Source organism: Etheostoma cragini, chromosome 3, assembly GCF_013103735.1.
Source record: "Etheostoma cragini isolate CJK2018 chromosome 3, CSU_Ecrag_1.0, whole genome shotgun sequence".
NCBI lineage: Eukaryota > Metazoa > Chordata > Actinopteri > Perciformes > Percidae > Etheostoma > Etheostoma cragini.
The window spans coordinates 24,050,831-24,070,965 of record NC_048409.1 but is presented as its reverse complement, the minus strand read 5'-3'; the positions used below and the strand labels follow the sequence as shown (position 1 = coordinate 24,070,965).

Genomic DNA, 20,135 nt, shown 5'->3' with positions numbered 1-20,135 from the left:
AGATCTTTAACGTATGCATGTAAAGCATGTGTATCAACTTAAAGATGGCCTGTCTTGACTGATTAACAGCACTGATTGGGGTACTTCACCAAATTCCTGGCAGCAAAACATACTGGCCCCACCTTTATCTAAAAGTCGTAAACAGTGTCTTATAGAGCAGATAATGAACAAATCAGACCCAATTCAGGGTCACAGACAATGCTACATTACATAAACAAAGACACACTTTGTCTTGGATTTAGTATAGCAAGGAGTTCTACAAGCGTGTGCTCTTGATAAGTTGACCATTGACAATGGGATTGATACTACCCTGACTGTCATGTGCAAATGTCATATGATTGTGTGGGTTTTTTTGTGTGTGAAGAGGATACAATAGGCGCCCCCGGCATCCAGGGCTCCATTGGTGGAGATGGCACACACTGACAGCACGGTCATGCAGATGATGAAGTAGGCCACCAGGAGCATTGCAATGGCTTGGTACAGTCCGGAATGGCCCACCATGAATCCTATTTGGACAAAACACGGTCAGATGAAAGTACTGATGGCTTGGTCACCTGGTTGAAAGCAGAACTTTGGACTTGGCATTAACGTCAGCGTGGTTGAAGAAGAAACTTAAACTTGCCATGAAAGAGCCCACACCCGCAGTGCAGAGGATGTGAGCATTCAATAAGGCAGGAGAAGTACAGTAGTACACACTGTTATTACCATAATCCAGTCAACTAAGTGTGGATGATAGACAATGGATGAATCAAAATGAAACTGACTGTTGTACAAAATGCAAAATTCCGTCTTCTCTAAAAATGAGGCTGAAATCACATGCTGAAAGTGATTCCAGCATCTTCCCCGTGCCTTTACTGTAGTGCTGCTTTCTGGGGTTCTACGTAGGGTTTCAACTTAGGATTCTTTACATTTTCAGACAATGTCCTGATTATTTCTTGAATAATTGTTTGGTTTTGTCAGAAAGTGGTGAACAATATCGATCAGTGTTTCCCAAAGCTCAAGATGACGTCCTCAAATGTCTCGTATTGTCTACAACTCAAAGCTGTTCAGTTTACAGTCATGAAGGAGTCAATAAACCAGAAAATAATCCCATTTAACAAGCTGGAAGAAGGAAAATTAATTTTGATTTCCAAAATAGTTATAAATAGCAGAAATATATAATATAAAAAATATATATAAAATAGCAGAATACTTGCAAGTGATTAGTGAAGTGACTAACTGCATAACGCTGGTGTTTTCATCCTCTGCTTTCATATGTTGTAGTGCTTTGGGTGTCACGCCATCACAAAGGAGCAGACCCAAAATCAAATGGAAAAGCCAGGAAGGCAGCAGACACAGTGTTTAAAATAATACTGTACGTGAATATAATTTTTTTTTTTCAGGGTTACTTTGTTTTTGCACTAGGAGCATGAACTAGTGGTGGGAATCACCAGAGGCCTCACGAAACAATATCATGATACTTATGTCACTATACGATATTATTGCAATTTAAAAAATTAGTGTTTTCCGACTTAAATTTTTTTCCCAATTTTAAATGATGTCCATGGCTGTAAAGTGGGATTGTCAAGCAGACAAACGGACCGACACATATATGATAAAAGATGGATACTTGGCATCTGTGTATCGATCAAGTCAACTTTATTGTCAATTTCGTCACATGTACTAGACATGCAGAGGAATCGAAAGTTTATTTCTCACCATCCCCATGGTGAAGAAGACCTTTTGTCTTCTTCACCATGGGGATGGTGAGAAATGCACAACGGATAAGACAGACATTCCTACCACCGAGTCAAAATTTCCGTACAAACCGATAACAGAACAAAACACTGCAAGCTCGGGGCAGAGAGGGGTCGTTGCATCTACACGCATCAATACTGTGATGCCACGAAAATATCCCGATACTATGCTGTCTTGATTTTTTTTTTCACCCAGCCCTAGCATAAGCCCCTTACTTCCAGCACCCTTGCTCAAACCAAACTCATCTTTAAACTCTGCCATCATTTGGATTCCAACTACACGTCCTGTAAAGTTTTGTGACTGCATCTTGGACGGAGCTATCATGGTGAATCTGTCTGCAGATAAAGATATTTAAGTGCTCATATTATGCTTTTTTGGATTTCTTTGTTTGCTTTATTGTGATATATATATATATATATATATATATATATATTTTTTTTTTTTTTTTTTGTGTGTGCACGTTTTAGGTGTACAAAGTGAAAAAAGCTCCAAGTCCAGCCCAAAGGGACATACGCTCTCACACTGTTCACAAACTGCTCCAAACAGCTCTACTGTAGTCCAGCCTTTACTTCCATGAGGAGCGTGTGTCACTTTGTAACACACGTTATAATACTCGCCTAGCACGCCCTCATATTGGGCTTCTGACTGGCTAGTAGTCCCTACCTAGCTACTGCACATAGTGTGACTCCCAACAAAGATTAAGCCACATATACCTATTCGGGTACAACCTCTAAATACAAGTATGAACCTGAAAATGAGCATAATATGAGCACTTTAAATTTATATTTTAAAACCTATTCAAAGTACACAAACCCACCTCTGTGCTAGTTCCTACTACAGTAGATGTCTTCAGGACAACACTTTTGCCTTGACAGACACTCAAAGGTGAAAATAATACCAGCGTCACTGTAGTAGCTGGAATTGACCGTTTTATGTTATGCAACAACACATAAGTCTCTTCATCCTCATGAAAGCTTACCAGCTGATACATTTACAGTAGTTTCACATCCACAGTGAAACTACTGTTAGTTCCTGTGTAGAGTGGTGAGTTATAATGAGAGTAGTAGTCTCAAAGTCCTACACAGACATCTACTATGTGGCTGCATGTGAGTCTGTGCATGCGTGTATGCACTGTGTGTGTCCACTGCACAGCAGCTGACATCTCACGAGACTGGGAGGTGGGGGGAGTTAGAAAATAACTTGGAGATCCAACAAGGTGAGAAATACACAAGCACAACACCTACATTATTGGAACTTAAGATAAGAAAGAAGCAAAGAGGAAGTTCTACATGTAAAAGGCTTGTTACTTCTCTGTTGTCAGTGGCCTGTTTTTTATGCTTCGACAGCAGAAATGTGAAACTGATTGCATGACATATTATGATTACTTGCCTCACAAGATTAATTTCTAACAGGAAACCAGAACTTTTACACTTGGAGGAAAACTGTACAACTACTCTATTATGTGTAACTTAAACAATTAAGCCCTGAACCTTTGAAGCTCATCATGCCAGATTTGTCAGGTGAAATCATTCACCTCAAGAAATACGTCTAGCAACTTTGAAAAACTGCACATATATGCTGTGAACTAACTTTTGTTAAGGTTGGAAGAATTTTCCAAGAAAAAGAAGGTTATGTATGGTCATTCAAAACTAAAAAAAAAGTATTTTCTTCTTACCCAATAGACAAAAAAAAGACAAAAAGGAGGGAAAAGCTCTTCTGCTGACTGAGGCTATTCATCCACCGTGCAGGTCACATGCAAAGCTGTGAGATGTTGAAGGTTTTGATGTAAAAAGAGATAGTACAAAGTCTGATAAATAGTGTTTACTGGTGATATTGTCAGTGAACTACAATATTGTATACATATATAGAACACATATATAGAATGCTAGATTAAATGTTAGAGACCTTGTCGGGTTTAAAGTTAAAGCGTAACTCGCACCAAAAGGTAACCTGGGGTCTTTTGGGAATGTACCCGAGTCAAACTTTCGTTAAAAAGTATATTAGGATGAAAACGCCACTTTTAAGATTTACCGATTATTGTTGTCTGGTCAAATGGCCTTTTGAATGGGAGTGCTAGGGGAACTACTATGATAGCATCAAAATCACCGTTTTTAAAACCCTAAGAAGGCTCGACACAACATGAAACTCAAGTATCACCAGGAGCTCTACGCATGAACTCATGCATTGGGAACATTGTTTGTGTGTACACTGAGTTCACTATAAATAGAGGTTTTAACAACTCACTCAGAGATGGCAAAAATAATCATTTCCCGTACTTAAATAGAAGTACAGATACTTGTGTTAAAAACTACTTTAGTAAAAGTAGAAGTACTGATTTAACTTACTCAAGTAAAAGTAAAAAAGTAGAAGCTTGGACATTTGGCTAATGGATGGTGCCTATTTGAAACCTTGGGCCTAGTACAAATCCATGCACCCATGTTGCATTTAACTGGTGATTGAACCTAATCTGGGAAACTGAAAATCAAGGTTTCCACAGAATGGTTCAATTTTGACTAGTTCTCACACTGGTCCCACGGGAAATTATGACCCTGGTTTTGAGAGCAGGTGCAAGTGAAACCTAAAGTGACTACCTCAAAGCTTAAAACCCCCTCTGTAATTCATACTCCACCATCTAAATCTCCCTTATGAACAGCACTGAACCAATGAGGGGAATACTTTAAATGGATTCATCATATCAGTTTGAATGTCATCGAGCACAACGTTATTTTAACATAATCAACTTAGAATTGGGTTTACAAACTGCTCAGTAATGCCCTCCATTCAGATCGATGAACTTTGAACACTATAAAAATGAATATTACTACAACAAGCCAACGTTGATGAATGTATTGCAAACCGAACTCAGCAGTGCCTCCTAAATGGTCAATGTCACGTTAAAACAATAAAAATGTCAGAATTTTGCATGGGGTTTGGCGTAAGTTACCTAACTGTCTCTAAAAGGTGTGCAGTGATTTATATATCATGGACATCTGATATCATCAGCACTCACCTATTCTGAGAAACACTACCACGCTGAACATTGACAGCAAGGTAGGTATCACAACACCGATGAAGACGGAGAGTTTCTTTGGTGGGCGCTGATGGGTAGACTTCTGCCGGGGGCCGCCCGGGTGCTGTACCACGGCCTGCCCGGGCGGAGGGGACCGCGGCTCGGATTCATTGACGCTGGTGGAGAGGCGGTAGTGGAGAAGAGGAGTCCGCTCAGTCATAGTGAAACCTGCCTCTTCACAAGCTTCACAACTTCATGAAGTGCTCTGAATAATTAACACTCCTGCTTTGCTCTCGAAATCGGACTGTTTCGCCCAAGGACTCCGGCAGGTTTAGAAACTTTTCCAATGTTTTTCTCGGATGTTAGTGACGCGTCCTAATTGCCGACTGGCAAAAAACGTCACCTAGCTACATAGCAAAGAAGGAAATTGGTGCTTTTGTTTTCAATATAAATGAATAAAACCAGCGTAAACCTCTATATCAAAATGAAGTCCTTAGTCCTACACTTATTATTAACAAAAGTCCACACAAACTAGCCACTGTGGTCCTATATAATAGCAGTAACGTTCCTGAATAAAATATCATGTGACGTACTAAAGTAAAGTTGTCTCAATCAATTGTAGAACTTCCGGTTATAACTTCAGTGTAAAGGTTACTGACGAGCCAGTTTTTATACTAACTTGAAAATAACAGGATGGAATATAAATATAATGTAAATTCAATCTTTCTTCAAATATGCCCATCCTACTATAACACCCATGGCCATTTAAATTTCTGTATGGAAGTTTGTTATGTTATGGTTGTCTAAGCTACTAGATGCCTAACATTTCCCTTTGGATGAATGAAGAATCTATCTATCTATCTATCTATCTATCTATCTATCTATCTATCTATCTATCTATCTATCTATCTATCTATCTATCTTTAATGCCTACTAGGATGAAAACGTATACCACATAAACATCTATCATAATACTCATTATATTAAAGCTATTGTCTGGTCAATAAGTAAATCAGAATAAATCAGCAAGAGACATGCCAGCAGGCTACTTAATACACTACACGGGAAATAAATACAGCCTATATTTGTCTGGTTTTGAAGACAAATCCTTCAGTTTCCGGTTTTGTTCAGTCTGACGGTTTCTAACTTGACAGATCTTTCTAACGGTTTTCCCTGTGTTTTCACTTCTTTAACTGTCTATGTGTGTTTTCCAGCCTGTTGCTTTCGGTCATGTGATCAGGTCGGCTGGGCAAATCAGAGCACTGCATTGGTTCAGCCACCTGCTCGTAGAAACTGCAAAGATGACCAGTTAAAGGTCAAAGTTTGTAATTTGATGTGCATGTGATTTTACATTTAACATTTGAACACAGGTCAGAACATCAAAAATTGAAGTTGACTTAATAATTAAGTATTATTTAAAGCAGGTTGTTTTTGTATCAATACTTACATTGTGTTTGTTTAGTGAGACTTCCAGCGTAAAAACAAGTGGCAACAACGGCATCTTCCATAGGACAGTATGGCGATGGCAATACAGTGCCTTGTGAAAAAAATAAAGAACAAACATATGTTCCTTTCAGGGGTGTAGCACGAGATTCTGGGCCCCGTAGAAAGGCATTCTCTGTGGGCCCCTCCCTGTGTCCACAGCTGTTCATTCTAACATCTTTTGGGGCCTCCTCACATGAGAGCCCTGTGTCCTCAGTCCCCTTTCCACCCTGGGTCCGGCACCCTTGGTTCTTCTTCTTCTTCTTTCACTTCTGTATTGTGAAATAATGATGAAATTGCCTCTGTGGCTTTCATAATTTAAGTTATTCATAATTTAAGTCATCACCCCCCCCCCCCCCCCCCACATACACACACAAACACACACACACAGACACACACACAAAGTAAGATTATTTTACAAGAATTATAAATACCTAAAAAAAACTTCAATATAGCATTCATTTATTTAAAAAAATATTTATTAAAAAAATTATAAAAGTAATGCAGATGAACAACCACTCAGTGTGCATACATACCTTCATTAAAGTACATTACATTTTATTTAGCTGACACTTTTATCCAACGTGACTTCCAAACAGAGCATTCAACTATGAACGTACAAATTCAAAACATAAAGTACCAACATTAACTCATAATGAGCCAAAGTACACAGAGTCACATCCGACATGGGCGTGCAATTGTTTTTTTTTTGCTTGTTTTTTATAGCAGCATCATCTTCTTAGCATCATCTTATTACCCATGGTACAGTAGGAAGAGATGTGTTGAGATTTTTAACACTGATATTTCCTCAAAGATCTCTAATAAAACATGATGAACGTTAAATATGCACTCATCTGTTATTAAGCCTGCTGGTGATAAAAAAAATCATCCTTCTCTTAGTCTCTTGGCATCTTCCTGGAAAAACAACTGCACTTAAATAATACTGCTAAAGGTGATAAAAGGCCGTTTTAACGCCCCTAGAAGTTGCCTTGAAAGCATCTTTTACCATAATGTTCACATTGCAAAAAAAAGACTCAAAATAACATTCCTTATTCATCTTGTATCATATGACAAATAACAAACACATTTCAAAATTAAAAAGAAAATGCATAGTATCTTAAATTGGAACCATGTGAATCATTAATTGAGTATTATAAAATGAAAAGGTTTATAAAAGTCCCCAAATACACATTTCAACATGACACCCACCCTGGAATGTCCACTGATGCACTATTCTGAATTGGCAGCCTGATCATGGAGGTCAATAAGAAGGCGCTCCAGCTTTCCCTTGAGTAGGTTTCCGTACTGTTTGAGCACTTCACTAGTACTGTTCAGGCTGGAACAGTTCTGTACTGCAGAATGAGTTGGTGGCACTGTATCATTCTGTAAGGGCCCAAAAGTGTAATCAATTTAATAAACATATAAAATACAGTATCAAATGAAGGCTTATAACCAGAATATGTCAATAAGTAAAAATGTCATATGGTTTATCCAAACTCTTTGTATCCATTCACTAATTATCATTTTTCTCTCTCTCTCTCGCTTTCTCTCTCTCTCTCTCTCATAACATGTTAAACGTGTACCATACACAACTACAATGCACGGCGTATAACCACTTAGAGTTTTGAGGTACTCGTCCTAGTGTGTTTCACCTGTATCTGAAGCCTGTTGATGATAATCAGATAATTTCTGATGTGGTCACCCAGTTTCTCCAACAAAGAGGTCTGACATTCGGATGTGGACTGATTCTTCGCCCCCTGCACTCCATCTTGAAACACCTGGAGGGCCCCAGCCACCTCGGCACGCTTCTGCTGGAGCTGGACAAACACACACACACACACAAAATGTCACATATAATTTATTTATTTTTTAAACAATGCATTTAGAAATGGTTCCATAAATATCCTGAAGAGTGCTGGGAGTTTTTTAAACTATCCTGCAGGTGGCACGAGAGGGATTTTTGTAAATAAATACATGAATTAAGGCAATATGTTCATTTTTTAATATGTGTGTTCTATCTACCATAGATACAGGTGGGGGCACTCACCTTTCTATAGATTTATGTGCGGAGTTCATTATGACTTCATAGTTTGTTTGTGCTATAGTTTCATAATGAGGTGTTGTTTTGATGCCCAAAAGGATGCCCAGGATGATTAAGGCCTCTCATTGAGGCCGAGAGGTAGCCCTGTTGTAGGATTCTAGATACTGTACATCTCATAAAGCGGAGTTGCAGATCTTTCTTTACTGCATATTATTCAATTAGGAGGCCATTTGGCCCTGCTGCTTTACCAGCCTTCATTGCACTTATAGTTTCTAATATCTCAATAGTGGTTAATTGTTTATCCAGGCCTTTTTTCCCTCTTTTTTTCACCAAATTGTTGTTCAGCATCACTTTCCAGTGGGTGAACAATAGTGTTTCCATTTGCACCCTCTGTCACAATGTTTATGTGAAATGAAATTGACTGGTTTAATACAAAGTCATATTTTAGCACTATTAATTACTAGTATTTGATACGGCAATTCAAGTCCAAGTCAGTTATTTTAATACCAAGACTAAGAGTCTTCAGCCATGCTGGTGTCTTTGTGAGGCTTACTTAAGCTTAATGCTAACATCCTGATACTAACATGCTCACAATGACTGATGCACATTGTAAATACGTTAGTTGGCAAGCAAATCAACAGACGTTGTTCCCTGGACGTCTTTGGTAATACATCCAAAATATTTCCTGCCATAGTTTTGCTTCTAAGGCTTGATTAATGAAACTACATCAAACATGTATATTTATGCCAAGGCTTTGAGGAGTGTTTAGGTTGGTCAGTCATGTAATAAACGTACATATTTTAACCCAAACTACGATCTTTTCCTAATCTTCCCCTAGCCGTTTTGTCGCCTAAACCTAAACTGTTTATGTGGTGCCACTTCCACTGTTTGATGAGGTCAGTTTGTGCACCATTTACAAAGTAACTTTTTAACAGAATGTAGAGGGGATAGGTTTTGCTTCTTAGACCACATGTTTCATGTGTAAAATGTCAACAAAAATAGCATATTATTAGACTGTAAAATCAAGTATAGAATGAGCACAACCTTAAATTGAAGTGCCCATAAGCAGTGGACAAAGAAAGAAGACGAAACACATGCTGCTGTTTTTGCAACCGACTGCCAAATTTCTGAATGACAAATGGAAGATGTGTGTACAAGTATCTACTTACAGTTTTTTTTGCCCATTCTGTTTTATGCAGCGAAACACATGGTATCTGTACAGGATAAGGCAGCGGGTCTGCACCCACACAGCCAGCCTGAGTACATTAACAAAGTCCACAAAAAGCAAAATCAACAAGGAATTTCAAGCCCGATCACTACAGATCCAAAAAAGTTTGATTTATTTCAAAAATGTACTAGGAAAGTTGAAGGGATGTTAAACTGTTTTTATACGGATTCTACTGTCTTAAAGGTAGAATATGTATAGTGTTCAAAGTTGGGCCTTGTTTTTCCCTGGATCATTGCCAGAAGAGAGAGAGAGTGAGAGAGAGAGAGAGAGAGAGAGAGAGAACGAGAGAGAACGAGAGAGACAAAGTACAATGCTTACTCATTGTCTCGCACAGTAAGGCAGTTAGATGCCAAAGTGGCAGTTAGAAATGAGAATGGGAATTACACACCCCTGTATTTCTTAACACCCCTAGACATCCTAGGGGGACAAAAATAAGCAGAAAATAGTAAACATAGGCATAGGTCAGGGTCTCTGATACAGACACTACCACACACTTGAAATGGGTCACAAGTGATGAATGAGAGTGATTAGCCTACTTTTGTATTAGTCTATACATGTTTATGTTGTGTAGAAAAGTATAGCATATTATACCTTTATATTAATATAAATGCATAATTTCTCACCATGGCTTTCCTCAGCCTCTCAATTCTTCTCTCCATCTTTTTCCTGGCTTGACGGTTGCCTAAAAGGTCAGTGGGACTGGCCTGGACCACAGGTAGATGGGAGCAAATCACTTCTATCAGCAGCAGTAGTAGGAGTCCTAGAGGAGCACCCAGCGGAGATGCCTGACCAGCTACCATGTTGCTCTTTTTTGCGGCAGCAGATTTTTTCTTTTATCCTCCCCTTTTATTGTCCTCAGTCCAACTCGACACATGGGAGGTATCTAACCTGTTAGCTATTTCCATACTTTTAACTTGCCAAAATGCCACCCACATGTTTTGCCCTGACAAGTATTCATTCCCGTACACATATGACAGACTTTTAAATGTGTGAAAGGTGAAACTTAATGAATGAATGACGTGTTGCAAGGAAAGACAATCTGGAGAATATAGGTCATATAACAGCCAGTCTGTGCAACTAATACAAAATTTGGAACAACCTAACGGATTGAAGCATTCTATAGTCCTAATCTTAAAATAATCTACAGCATGTAACATCTCCTTTGACATCCAAATTACACGTTTACACCACTATAAGTGTGTATAAACAGCAGTGAAAGCCGATCTCTCCCTTTGTAACTAACAGTTATTATGCAGGGGATGAGTCCCAGCAGTCAACTTCCCGCTATAACCTATAACCCATTCCTACGTGGGTGCATTGGTCATACATACTTACAATACATAAGGCTTTAGTTGTTTTACCTTCTACTAGTTTTGTACATTAATCCCATGAAATATTCAAAACTACAATTGTGTATTTTTTCTCACACAATCCACCCAGGAAGTGCTACATTTGTTGCCATCCATATGAAAGCCCGATGCTGACCACAGATCTTCCCCCTACATGGCAATGTGGACAATGAGCCGCCTCCTTCTCAGCAGCAGTGAATAACAAAGAGCTGTGCCCAATGTTATTCAACATTCACATCATGAAATCCTAAGGGTGGGCCACACTAGTGTATAATCCTCCATAAGGGAGGTGCAGCTGAGCTGAACAGGGGATCATCCAGCACAGGAGGAGAAAATGTGTGTTGTGTGGTCTACACACCGGTATTAAAGAGGTTTCATCTAAGTGGCGTGGCTCGTGCTCATGGCAGTAATGAGCTCTTTGTTCATTTAGATGTGTGTGCACAAGGGTTCTATGCCGCACATTATCTTGCAGTTGTGCGTCTCTATGGGAAGAGCCATCACCATGGCAACACCAAGCAATGAGTACTTTTTAAAAGGCTGGGCTCCTCTCTCTCTCTCTCTCTCTCTCTCTCTCTCTCTCTCTACCACTCTCTCTGTCTTTTATCTGCTCTCTGGCCATTCTACCTATCACACCCACAACAGTCAGCGGGGAGACAGAGAGGATGGCTCAACAGCAGGATTTGCTAGTATCTGTTCAACACAGGTTTTTTATCCTGCAGTCTGCCAATGTCTGTTAGAAAAGAATGAACTTTCTCCTTTTTGCAACAGAGGGATATCTCTACTCACTAGAAGATGTTTGTGATTTTATTTTGAATAAGGTGTCCCTTTTCTGAGAGAATGGGATTTGTTTTTCTCCCATTGTTTCTTGTTGTTGGGCCTTCGTCTTAATCTTAAAGCAAAACTGGATGTCTGAGGAAACATGTGGACGAAGAGATTTCCTTTGCTGAATTTGTTCACAAGACATGATATGAGAAAGTCAAAGAAGCAATGGAATTTAAAGAAATTGTTTCATTGCCAGTGATGTCAGTGAGGACTGTTTATCCCTGGAGGAGAAACACGGAGCAGAAGATTCTGGATGAGGAAGCAGGAAAGTCTAACAAGGAGGAAGAAGAGCCAGAAGACAAAGATTGTTTGCAGCAGCTCCCCTGCTGTCCTGCTTGCAACCAGGACTATGACATCCTCTTGTTCCTGCCGTGCTCTCACACCATGTGTGCTCCCTGCATAGCAGCTAGAGAGGGAGTAAGATCAGACCAGTCTCATCACCGTAATGTCAGACTACCTGTCTGCTCTGTGCTGTGCCCATGCTGTCAACATCCTGTAGAGTTGCCATGCTGGACCTGGCTATCTGCAACTTCCTGTCTCCAAAAACATCCCACCCTGAGTCCTGCAAGTGTCAACAGGGAGACAGGCACAAAGCAGGGAGCATCTGAAGATCACCTTCAACAGGTGCAGGTAAAGAGATCCAAACTAAGGAGAGATATCTAAAGATGTAAATGTGTTATTTGCCAAATGCTCATACAATATGTGTGCATTGACATGTAGGGTGGTGTACTGTTGATGCCTCAAAAAAGGCTTGTGTGCAATAAAGACTAATAACTACACCTAGTGCAGAACAGGGATTAGAGCTAGAAACATAAGGGACGAAAATGTAAGGAAAATACAGAAAAAGGTCAACTATAAACTGTTTTACCAAAATGTCAAAGCATTCATTTTAGCCCAGGATCATCATTTTGCTGGGATAAAATATAAATTATCTTTGGACAATTGTTTTTCTAAAAGCTAATTTGAAAGTACTACACTCTAAGTGAGTATTATTGTGCAAATAAAAATGCAGGTATTTTAGTTTTCATTACATGAAATACATAATTTAATTCTATGCAACATGTGGTTTAGATTCACAACTTATGTCTACTTCTTTTTGCATTCCATCCCATAATGTCACTGTATTTAGGGGGACGCATGCTGTGGGGGTGCAGGTGACATGACAGCACAGAGCTGTTCACATGGTGAGTATAGTAATGCATGGACAGAAACCTGTAGTGATCTGTAGACATGGAAACCAACAGAATCTGTACACTCTCTTCATTTGACCCAGGGTCCAGTGCTGCCAGTTCCTTAATAGCACCAGTGGATGGCGGTGTAGACCTGCGAGAGGAGGAGATGGAGCAGTCTGTGTTTGGTCAGGAATCATACATGATGCTTTAAATACCCCAAAAAATGAATAGAAAATTAGCAACCTATTTGGTTGTATGAATTACTATGATGAAAAAAAGCCAAACATGTTATCATCTTACATATGTTTACCCTCTACTCTGGTCTATTTTAGGACTATGTTTTGCACTGGACCCTTTAAATGTCCCTCCATCCCTCCATCTTTCCCACTCCTCTCTCACCGTCACCTACCATGGAGAGAAGCCTCCTGGCCCACCACTGGACACCACGGTCAGGAGATCGATGACCTCTGACCCCAGGGTTACGCTGGCCCTCCCCCAGGTCTGCGCTGATGTTGTCATTGCACGAGGACAGTATTACTGGGAGGTGGATGTCTGCAACAGCTCCATCTACAGAATCGGTGAGAACTCTGTTAAGTTTGTTTTGGTTGGCTCGATGCCAGCATGATTATTGCTTCCAGAAACCCTAACTGTTAGTCAGCAAGACTGTGCTTGTTTAAACCCACACTCACAGGAATACACACATGCACACGTCATCAGACACAGCTCCATAGTTCACAGTGCCACCATGTTGTTAAGCCATTGGGAGACCGTCATCATTAGTTAAGAAACTTTCGAAAAGTGATTTCTATATGGTAAAATTACTGGAGCAAGTTGTTCTAATATCTGCTGCTTGTGTTTAACTTTACATTGATTAGTTTGGTAAGACAAGATGCTTTCATTTGAGTTAAACATAAAGAAATGCCAAAGAAAATTTGAGCGCTAAAATGGCATACTTGATGCAGTTCTTTAAAAAGGTGGTTCAAAATGAATGAAATGAGTTTTCATTTGGAAATCACCAGCCATATCATATTTAAAAACACTTGTCTTTTAAGCTTTAGTGCGTAACTTTTTGCCGAGAGTTCTTTAGAATTCCTTAGAATTCCTCACAGGGGCAACAAAAACTACGCATTACAACTTTAAGATCTTAACATCGTATGTCCGACCGATGCCAAAAAAGTGTCTTTCTTCAAAACAGCGGCCCACCGTTTAATGGTCAAGCTCATGTCATCTGAATTAGCATTGTCACATTCATGCTCCTATTTAGCTTTTTAACGGTCTGACTTTATGATCCTTGTCATCATTTGTGATGATTTTCCAATCTTATGTTGCTGTCATTAAAGTCTCAAAGAAACATGCGTTGAACCTGAAACGCTGGCGCTGCTCTGCGTAGTTACTGTAACAGTCCAACAGTAAGCGATCATGTGAAAGTTCTTTATTCTTTTGACTGCCTTCAGTTCTAGAATCAGTTACAGTACAATACCACCAAACACAACATTACTTGCTTTAAGCAACGTACAGTGGAAAAGACATAGGACTCTTACATAACTCGGGTCCCTAATAACCTTATTAATAGTGATGGCCAAATGAAGCTTTGTGGATCAGTGTCTTTATTTTCTGAGTCCACTAGATGGCGCTCTTTGTTTTGAGAGAAAGGCACTGCAATTCTGCATGTTCTCAACCAATTGTTGAACAGAGAGTGCCATCTAGTGGGCTCAGAAATAAAGACACTGGTTCACCAAGCTTCATTCGGCCATTGCTACTTATAAACATTTTGGAGATGAACAATAGAGCAAAACCAAGGCCTTAAGGTACGGCTCGACTCCACTCACCTAAACTTACTTTTTGTACTAGGTTCTCTATTTCGTTTTCCACTGCCGACGTGGGGAAATTACTGTTGTTAGAACACACTATACACACAGGCCTGAAATACACACTGCTGCTCAGGTCCTATCCATACTCAAATGGGGAGATGTCAGAGGGAGGGGGCTGCGACTGCTGGACAGGCGGATTCAAAATCTTAGAAAGATGTTTTCTAAAACAAATGTACGTAGTGAACATGAAACTTCCCTTTCTGTCTCTCAGGTGTGAGCTCACTGGATGGTTCCAGCAGCTGGTGGCTTGAAAGGCAGGGCTCATCTTTTAGTGCAGTGTATGATGGGAGCCGAGAGCCGCTCTACACTGTCCCGCCTCAGATCAAAACCATCGGTGTATTCCTTAACATCGGAGGGGGCGCCCTGAGCTTCCACAACCCTCTGACCCGGGAGCACTTAGCCACACTGCCTACGAGTTTCAACCCTTCTGGAGTTCTCCCAGCTCTGGGCCTGGGCCAGGGTCGACTGAAGCTGCGCTGTGGCCTCCCCCCGCCTCCTCATGTGTTCCTCAGTAAGGACTCTGCCTACAGGGGACCTTGTGGGGCTGGTGGAGGACGGTGGCACAGGGAGATTCCCTTTCAATCAGTGAGGAAAGTGATACAGAAGTTTGAGGAGCTGGTTGTGTCGGACTCAGACTCAGGCCTGGTGTCCAGTTTAGGATCATCCTGCTCCACCTTCTCGTCCCTTCCAGATCTGGGGGTTCCTGGGATGTTTCCCTCTGGAAAAGCAGGACAGGGAACTGGGACTGAAAAAGAAAGTCTTTAATGGGAGCATCAGAAGCACACCCACCGCTCCTCTGAGTGGTTTGATCTTTGGCTGTCATTTGAAAAGCTAATTTTTCATCTTGAAGGACTTATGGCTGCCTCTTTCCACTCTCTGCGTGACCCCAGACCAGCAATTGACTCCCTCCCCAGGACACAACCCTTTCTCTCAACCAAACAACCCCTGCTGGTTTTGGATCGAGCCAGAAAGAGTCCTCTGTAATGTGAATTGTGAGGAAACTGTGGGCTTTTAGCAGCAGGACTTGTTGATTTGTCTCTGTATGGCGGTTGTCACCCAATAGGGGTCCTACAATAGAACTGCACACCATCCTGCGTGTGTGTATGTGGGTACAAGCACCACTCAGAGTACAAGTGTTTGCTCAGTCACATTTGTGTGTGTGTGTGTGTAAACAAGAGGGAACAATGTACAAGGGGCAGGGGGTGAGATGACGAGGTGTGAGTACAGTGTCACCAGCGGTGTTGACACAGAGCAGCAAGGACAGGTGGTAACATAGATTTATCCCACGGCCGTGCCTTCGATAGGACAGTAGGACTGCCCTTTACTGACCCTTTGAAACCCCCAGGGCTCCCAAAGACTTCAAAAGGGGGGGCAGAGAGCAAGAGAACAGAGAGGGAGAAAGAGAAAACAGCATGCATGAATTAAAGACAGCAGGTGATGACCTGGTAAAAAAAAAAAAAAAAAAGAAGGAATCCCAACAGTTTTCATGCCAAGAAGCTCTAAATACATTAACTGACTAAGGCCACACCATCTGAGAATTTGATTTAAAGTAGTACTGAGCTGCTATTTTACATTAGAAGCGGTGAATACTGATTGCAGTACAGAGACGCATTAATTATCTTGGCACATTTTTCAGATGTGGAATAAAAATTTACATTTGAACCCTAATTAAGGGTTTTCAGCAACTTAACCCTCCTCTTGTGTCTCATGACTTTTAGCTCCACAGACCCCAGGTTTTGTTTGCATGTAAGACACAGATTTATTTTTGAGCGATTTTGGCAAAGAAAATAGTGAAAGTAAACTTTTCCTTCTTTTCTCCTTCCTCACCATGGCTTGAGACCCATTCTAAGAACCACTGGTGCCTTGTACTTGGCATGGTCTTCATTCATATTCTCCTGCGACCCCTTATGGTTATAATGGAGGCCCAGAAGTCCCTCCAACTTTTGTTGTCTGTTTTTCAATGACTGCCTTTTTGAAAGGTGCAGTCTCCAAGTATTTAGTCAGACCAGCTAAACTATTAATCTCATTGTAAGACAACAGTAATGCTCAAAATACAACAAAAAAACCCAGCATTAATCAGTAGTAGCTCTTCTGAGGACGAGTACAGCAGCTGGAGTTGGGCCAGTTTTCCATTGAGCCTCATTTATTTCATGCATGCACGAAATCAGTTAAGCAGCGGGTCAGATAAAGAAATAAGCGATGAGTCAAAGAGAAGCTTGTCAGACTGTCGCCTCTCAGTACACTCATCAGGATGACTGTGTGTTGATGTTTAACGCTCGAGTTATTTACCGCGCGAGTAAAAAATGCGTGTGCCGTGACCGCCTTTGGCGCGGCTCTCTCTCTCTCTCTGCAGATCTGTCGGCTTCTAGGAACACAGTGTGTGGAAGCAATTTGACTCTTGTAAACAGAAATGAGAGGGGCGTTATGCCGATTTCAAAGAGCCGAGAAGGGAGAGAAAGAAAGAAAGAAAGAAAGAAAAAAAAGATGGAGTTTTCCAGGAAGGATGGAGAAGACTTGAAACGCATGCACATGTGTGGGCCCATGTATTTGGCAATGTCAAATTGAGGCTACTCTGGCTTTCTGAACATGAAGTCCATGGCGAGGTGTAGTGGTAACATTACTCAAGTACTTTTCTAATACTATTCTTGAGTCTTTCCATTGTATAGACCTACTTCATTTCCATTGTAAAGGCCTACTTCATCAAGATATTTATTCACGTCTTGCATTTTTTCCTCTCATGTTTGTATTATATTACTTCGTTTTTTTAAACCTTTTTTATGTGTCTGTATATTCTTTTGTCTTTCATGTCTTGTCTTAATGCTTTTGATGTCTTATGCAAAGCACTTTGGATTGCCTTGAAAGAAGCAACGAGTAATCTTGTCCTCTCTTTGTATTTCTATTAATTTGAAAGGGAAATATTACTTTGTAGTGCATCCCAGTAGTAGATTAACTACACTTACTCAAGAAGGCTTATGCCTACTATAGTAACTTGAGTATTTACATGTTGTGCCACTCAGTACTTTTTCTTTACTCACTACACATATTCTTCTGGCTATAGATTACCTGGAAAACGTAAAAGAAGTGTATAAAATACAATTTATTGTAATAGTTTAACAACCCAACAGAATAATCCCATGGCTAACACCCGAAATGCTGCTTACACTGTATGCATAATAATTCAATTTATACCAGTGAGAGAAGCCGTTGTTCTTTTGTTTTTTTACATTTAGCTAATAATACTGTACTTTTACTTAAGTAGGATTTTGAATAAGGGTTTTGATTTGTTGCCTATTGGAGTATTCAAATTTAAAGTGTGATATTGCTACTTTTACATTCATCCACGAGTTGTATTATCATAACACATAAAAAGGGGGCAATTCATAATGTAGCCTACTATGCTGTAGCCTACATATTTTATTGCATTGCAGTAGGCTGAGTAAAAAGAAATCCGAATACTTTTTTTTCCAAACCATACCTAAAGATCTGACACCCTCCAGCTCAGGATGCATCATATCCATTTGGCCCACATTTATCTGACTGAAATTATAATAACTTGTCAATCCAATTATTTATTTTTTATCCTGAAATTAAGCTATTTATTGCTGCCCAATGATGGAGACTGCACCCTCGAACCACATAGGTTCCCTCCCAGAGGTGTCAAAATAAACCAAACACCCCCCCCCACCCCACAACAACCATACCCAGTACATTTGGAGATCGCTTCTGCCCGCTAATTGCCTCCGGTAATTATTATCACACTCTCCATCATGGATCCCAATACGGAAATAGTGATGATGGTGAGAAGAAAAAAGGTCCGCTTTTCTCTCTAAAGTTTCGACTGTGTCTGCAAATGGATTCCGTTTGAATGAATAAACATCAACTCTGCAAGACTTCTCGCATTTGCACATTGAGTGAGGAGAGGCCCATTCGCCCTTTCCGCAGCAGCACAAAACCAAATTAGCTTTACAACTGAGCGCTCCGCCTCCTATTACCATCATCATCAGCATCAGCATAACAGTGGCTGGAGAAGCATCATGCACTTCTTGTTTTGTTGCTCTGTCAGACTTTACGGCTTGCTCTGAGGTAGGCCTACATCCTGCGTTTAACTAGTAGGCAAGGGTCCTGGTAGATGGAGATCTCATGGCTCCTGTAGTGGATGCAGTTCAGTGGTCTCCAACTCCTTTTTTGGGTAAAAGATAATTGAATGAGTTACTGCCTCGTCTGCGTTGGCCTTAGATGTATGCCTATGAAAGAATAACTTAACCTAAAATGCGCACGCACGCTAGGAATGCAACAAGGAATGCACAATTCCAGCCAGAGTTTGTGTCACGGCTTATCTAAACATGAGTGAGAAATAACTGGGTCTTTGAGATGCATTTCCAGCAACTGAACACGGGAGAAAAGGAAGTTCATAGGCCTACTCGGAAAGTAGCCCAATTTGTTCTATAGCCATTTGGGAGTTTTAGAAAGACGTAGTCACTGGGATTGAATACAACATTATTATTATTTTTTTTTTGCATGCTTGGCTACTCTAAACAAGCAGCTGGTTTTTACTTTTTTGAAAGCAAATCACACGGCTATTTAAGGCTCATTGTAAAAGCATAGAGTAAAACATGTCATGCTTGTTAATGCAGCAAGCTTGCATGTGATGAGGAACAGGTGGTGTGTCTGTGTGTGTGTGTGTGAGAGAGAGAGAGAGAGTGAGTGAGGAAAAGAGAGAGAGAGAGAGAGAAAGAGAGAAGGGGGGGGGGGGGAGAGAGAGAGAGTGGCACATCTGCCAGGCTATAGCTCACTGGCTGAATACTCACACCTCCCAGTCCAACCAGCAAACAGGATGCGGTCCCCTCTGAGTGTGCGCTGTGTAGTCAGACAGACAGATTGAGGGGGGGGGCTGTTAAACAACCCGCATTTATGAGCAGGGACGTCTGACAAAACAGAGGAAATACACAGTGCGATGATGGAGAGTGAAGTATCCATGTGTGTATCCACCCAGCTGCACCGTTATGCCATTATGAATGATTTACATATAGCACCCCCCACCCCACGTCCTTTTACTGATGTCACATTTGGGTAAAAATCCGTTGCTTTATGTATCTTCCATGCCAGCAGTGTTTTATGTCGGGTTCTGGCGTTCTCCTTGGAGAGGTTGGCTGGAATGTGAAGCGATAGACTTATTTAAAAAACACACACACACACACACATTCTGTAGACATTGAGTCATCAAGCTCCATCTCCGGTTAGGACTAATCGATTTTATTGGGTTGTTATATTTCGTGGCGTTTTAGAGATGACTTCAGAGTTTATTCACCATTATGGATATGGATCAATTCAAGATGAATGGACAGTAGTTAAGCTCATTGGTTTGGTCAAGCAAAAGTCCGCAATTCATAAAGCGTTATTATGACTTATAAATTGATGTCATG

General features: G+C 40.6%; 2 protein-coding genes and 1 long non-coding RNA gene across 3 annotated transcripts in view; 1 reads left to right on the top strand and 2 right to left on the bottom strand.

Annotated features, from left to right (window-relative positions):
• zgc:153039 (uncharacterized protein LOC767698 homolog) overlaps positions 1-5,304 on the bottom strand; it is a 61,483-nt gene extending 56,179 nt beyond the window's left edge. The window contains exons 1-2 of the mRNA XM_034866706.1: positions 4,748-5,304; positions 372-506 (exon numbers count right to left, since the gene is read on the bottom strand). Coding sequence (XP_034722597.1) covers positions 372-506; positions 4,748-4,967 — 355 coding nt within the window. The 5' untranslated portion in view covers positions 4,968-5,304. The remainder of the gene's footprint in view (positions 1-371; positions 507-4,747) is intronic.
• A 4,846-nt stretch (positions 5,305-10,150) lies between these two features.
• LOC117941733 lies at positions 10,151-13,014 on the bottom strand. The gene is made up of 3 exons (XR_004655966.1): positions 12,912-13,014; positions 12,127-12,231; positions 10,151-10,258 (listed from the first exon to the last, which is right to left on the bottom strand). It is a non-coding gene; the product is annotated as an uncharacterized LOC117941733 (long non-coding RNA).
• Positions 13,015-13,139: 125 nt separating this feature from the next.
• Positions 13,140-17,691, top strand: LOC117941721 (probable E3 ubiquitin-protein ligase MID2). Its single transcript, XM_034866756.1, has 2 exons — positions 13,140-13,419; positions 14,924-17,691. The coding sequence occupies exons 1-2, from the start codon at positions 13,302-13,304 to the stop codon at positions 15,475-15,477; spliced, it is 672 nt and encodes a 223-aa protein (XP_034722647.1). The 5' UTR covers positions 13,140-13,301; the 3' UTR covers positions 15,478-17,691.
• The last annotated feature ends 2,444 nt before the right edge of the window (positions 17,692-20,135 follow it).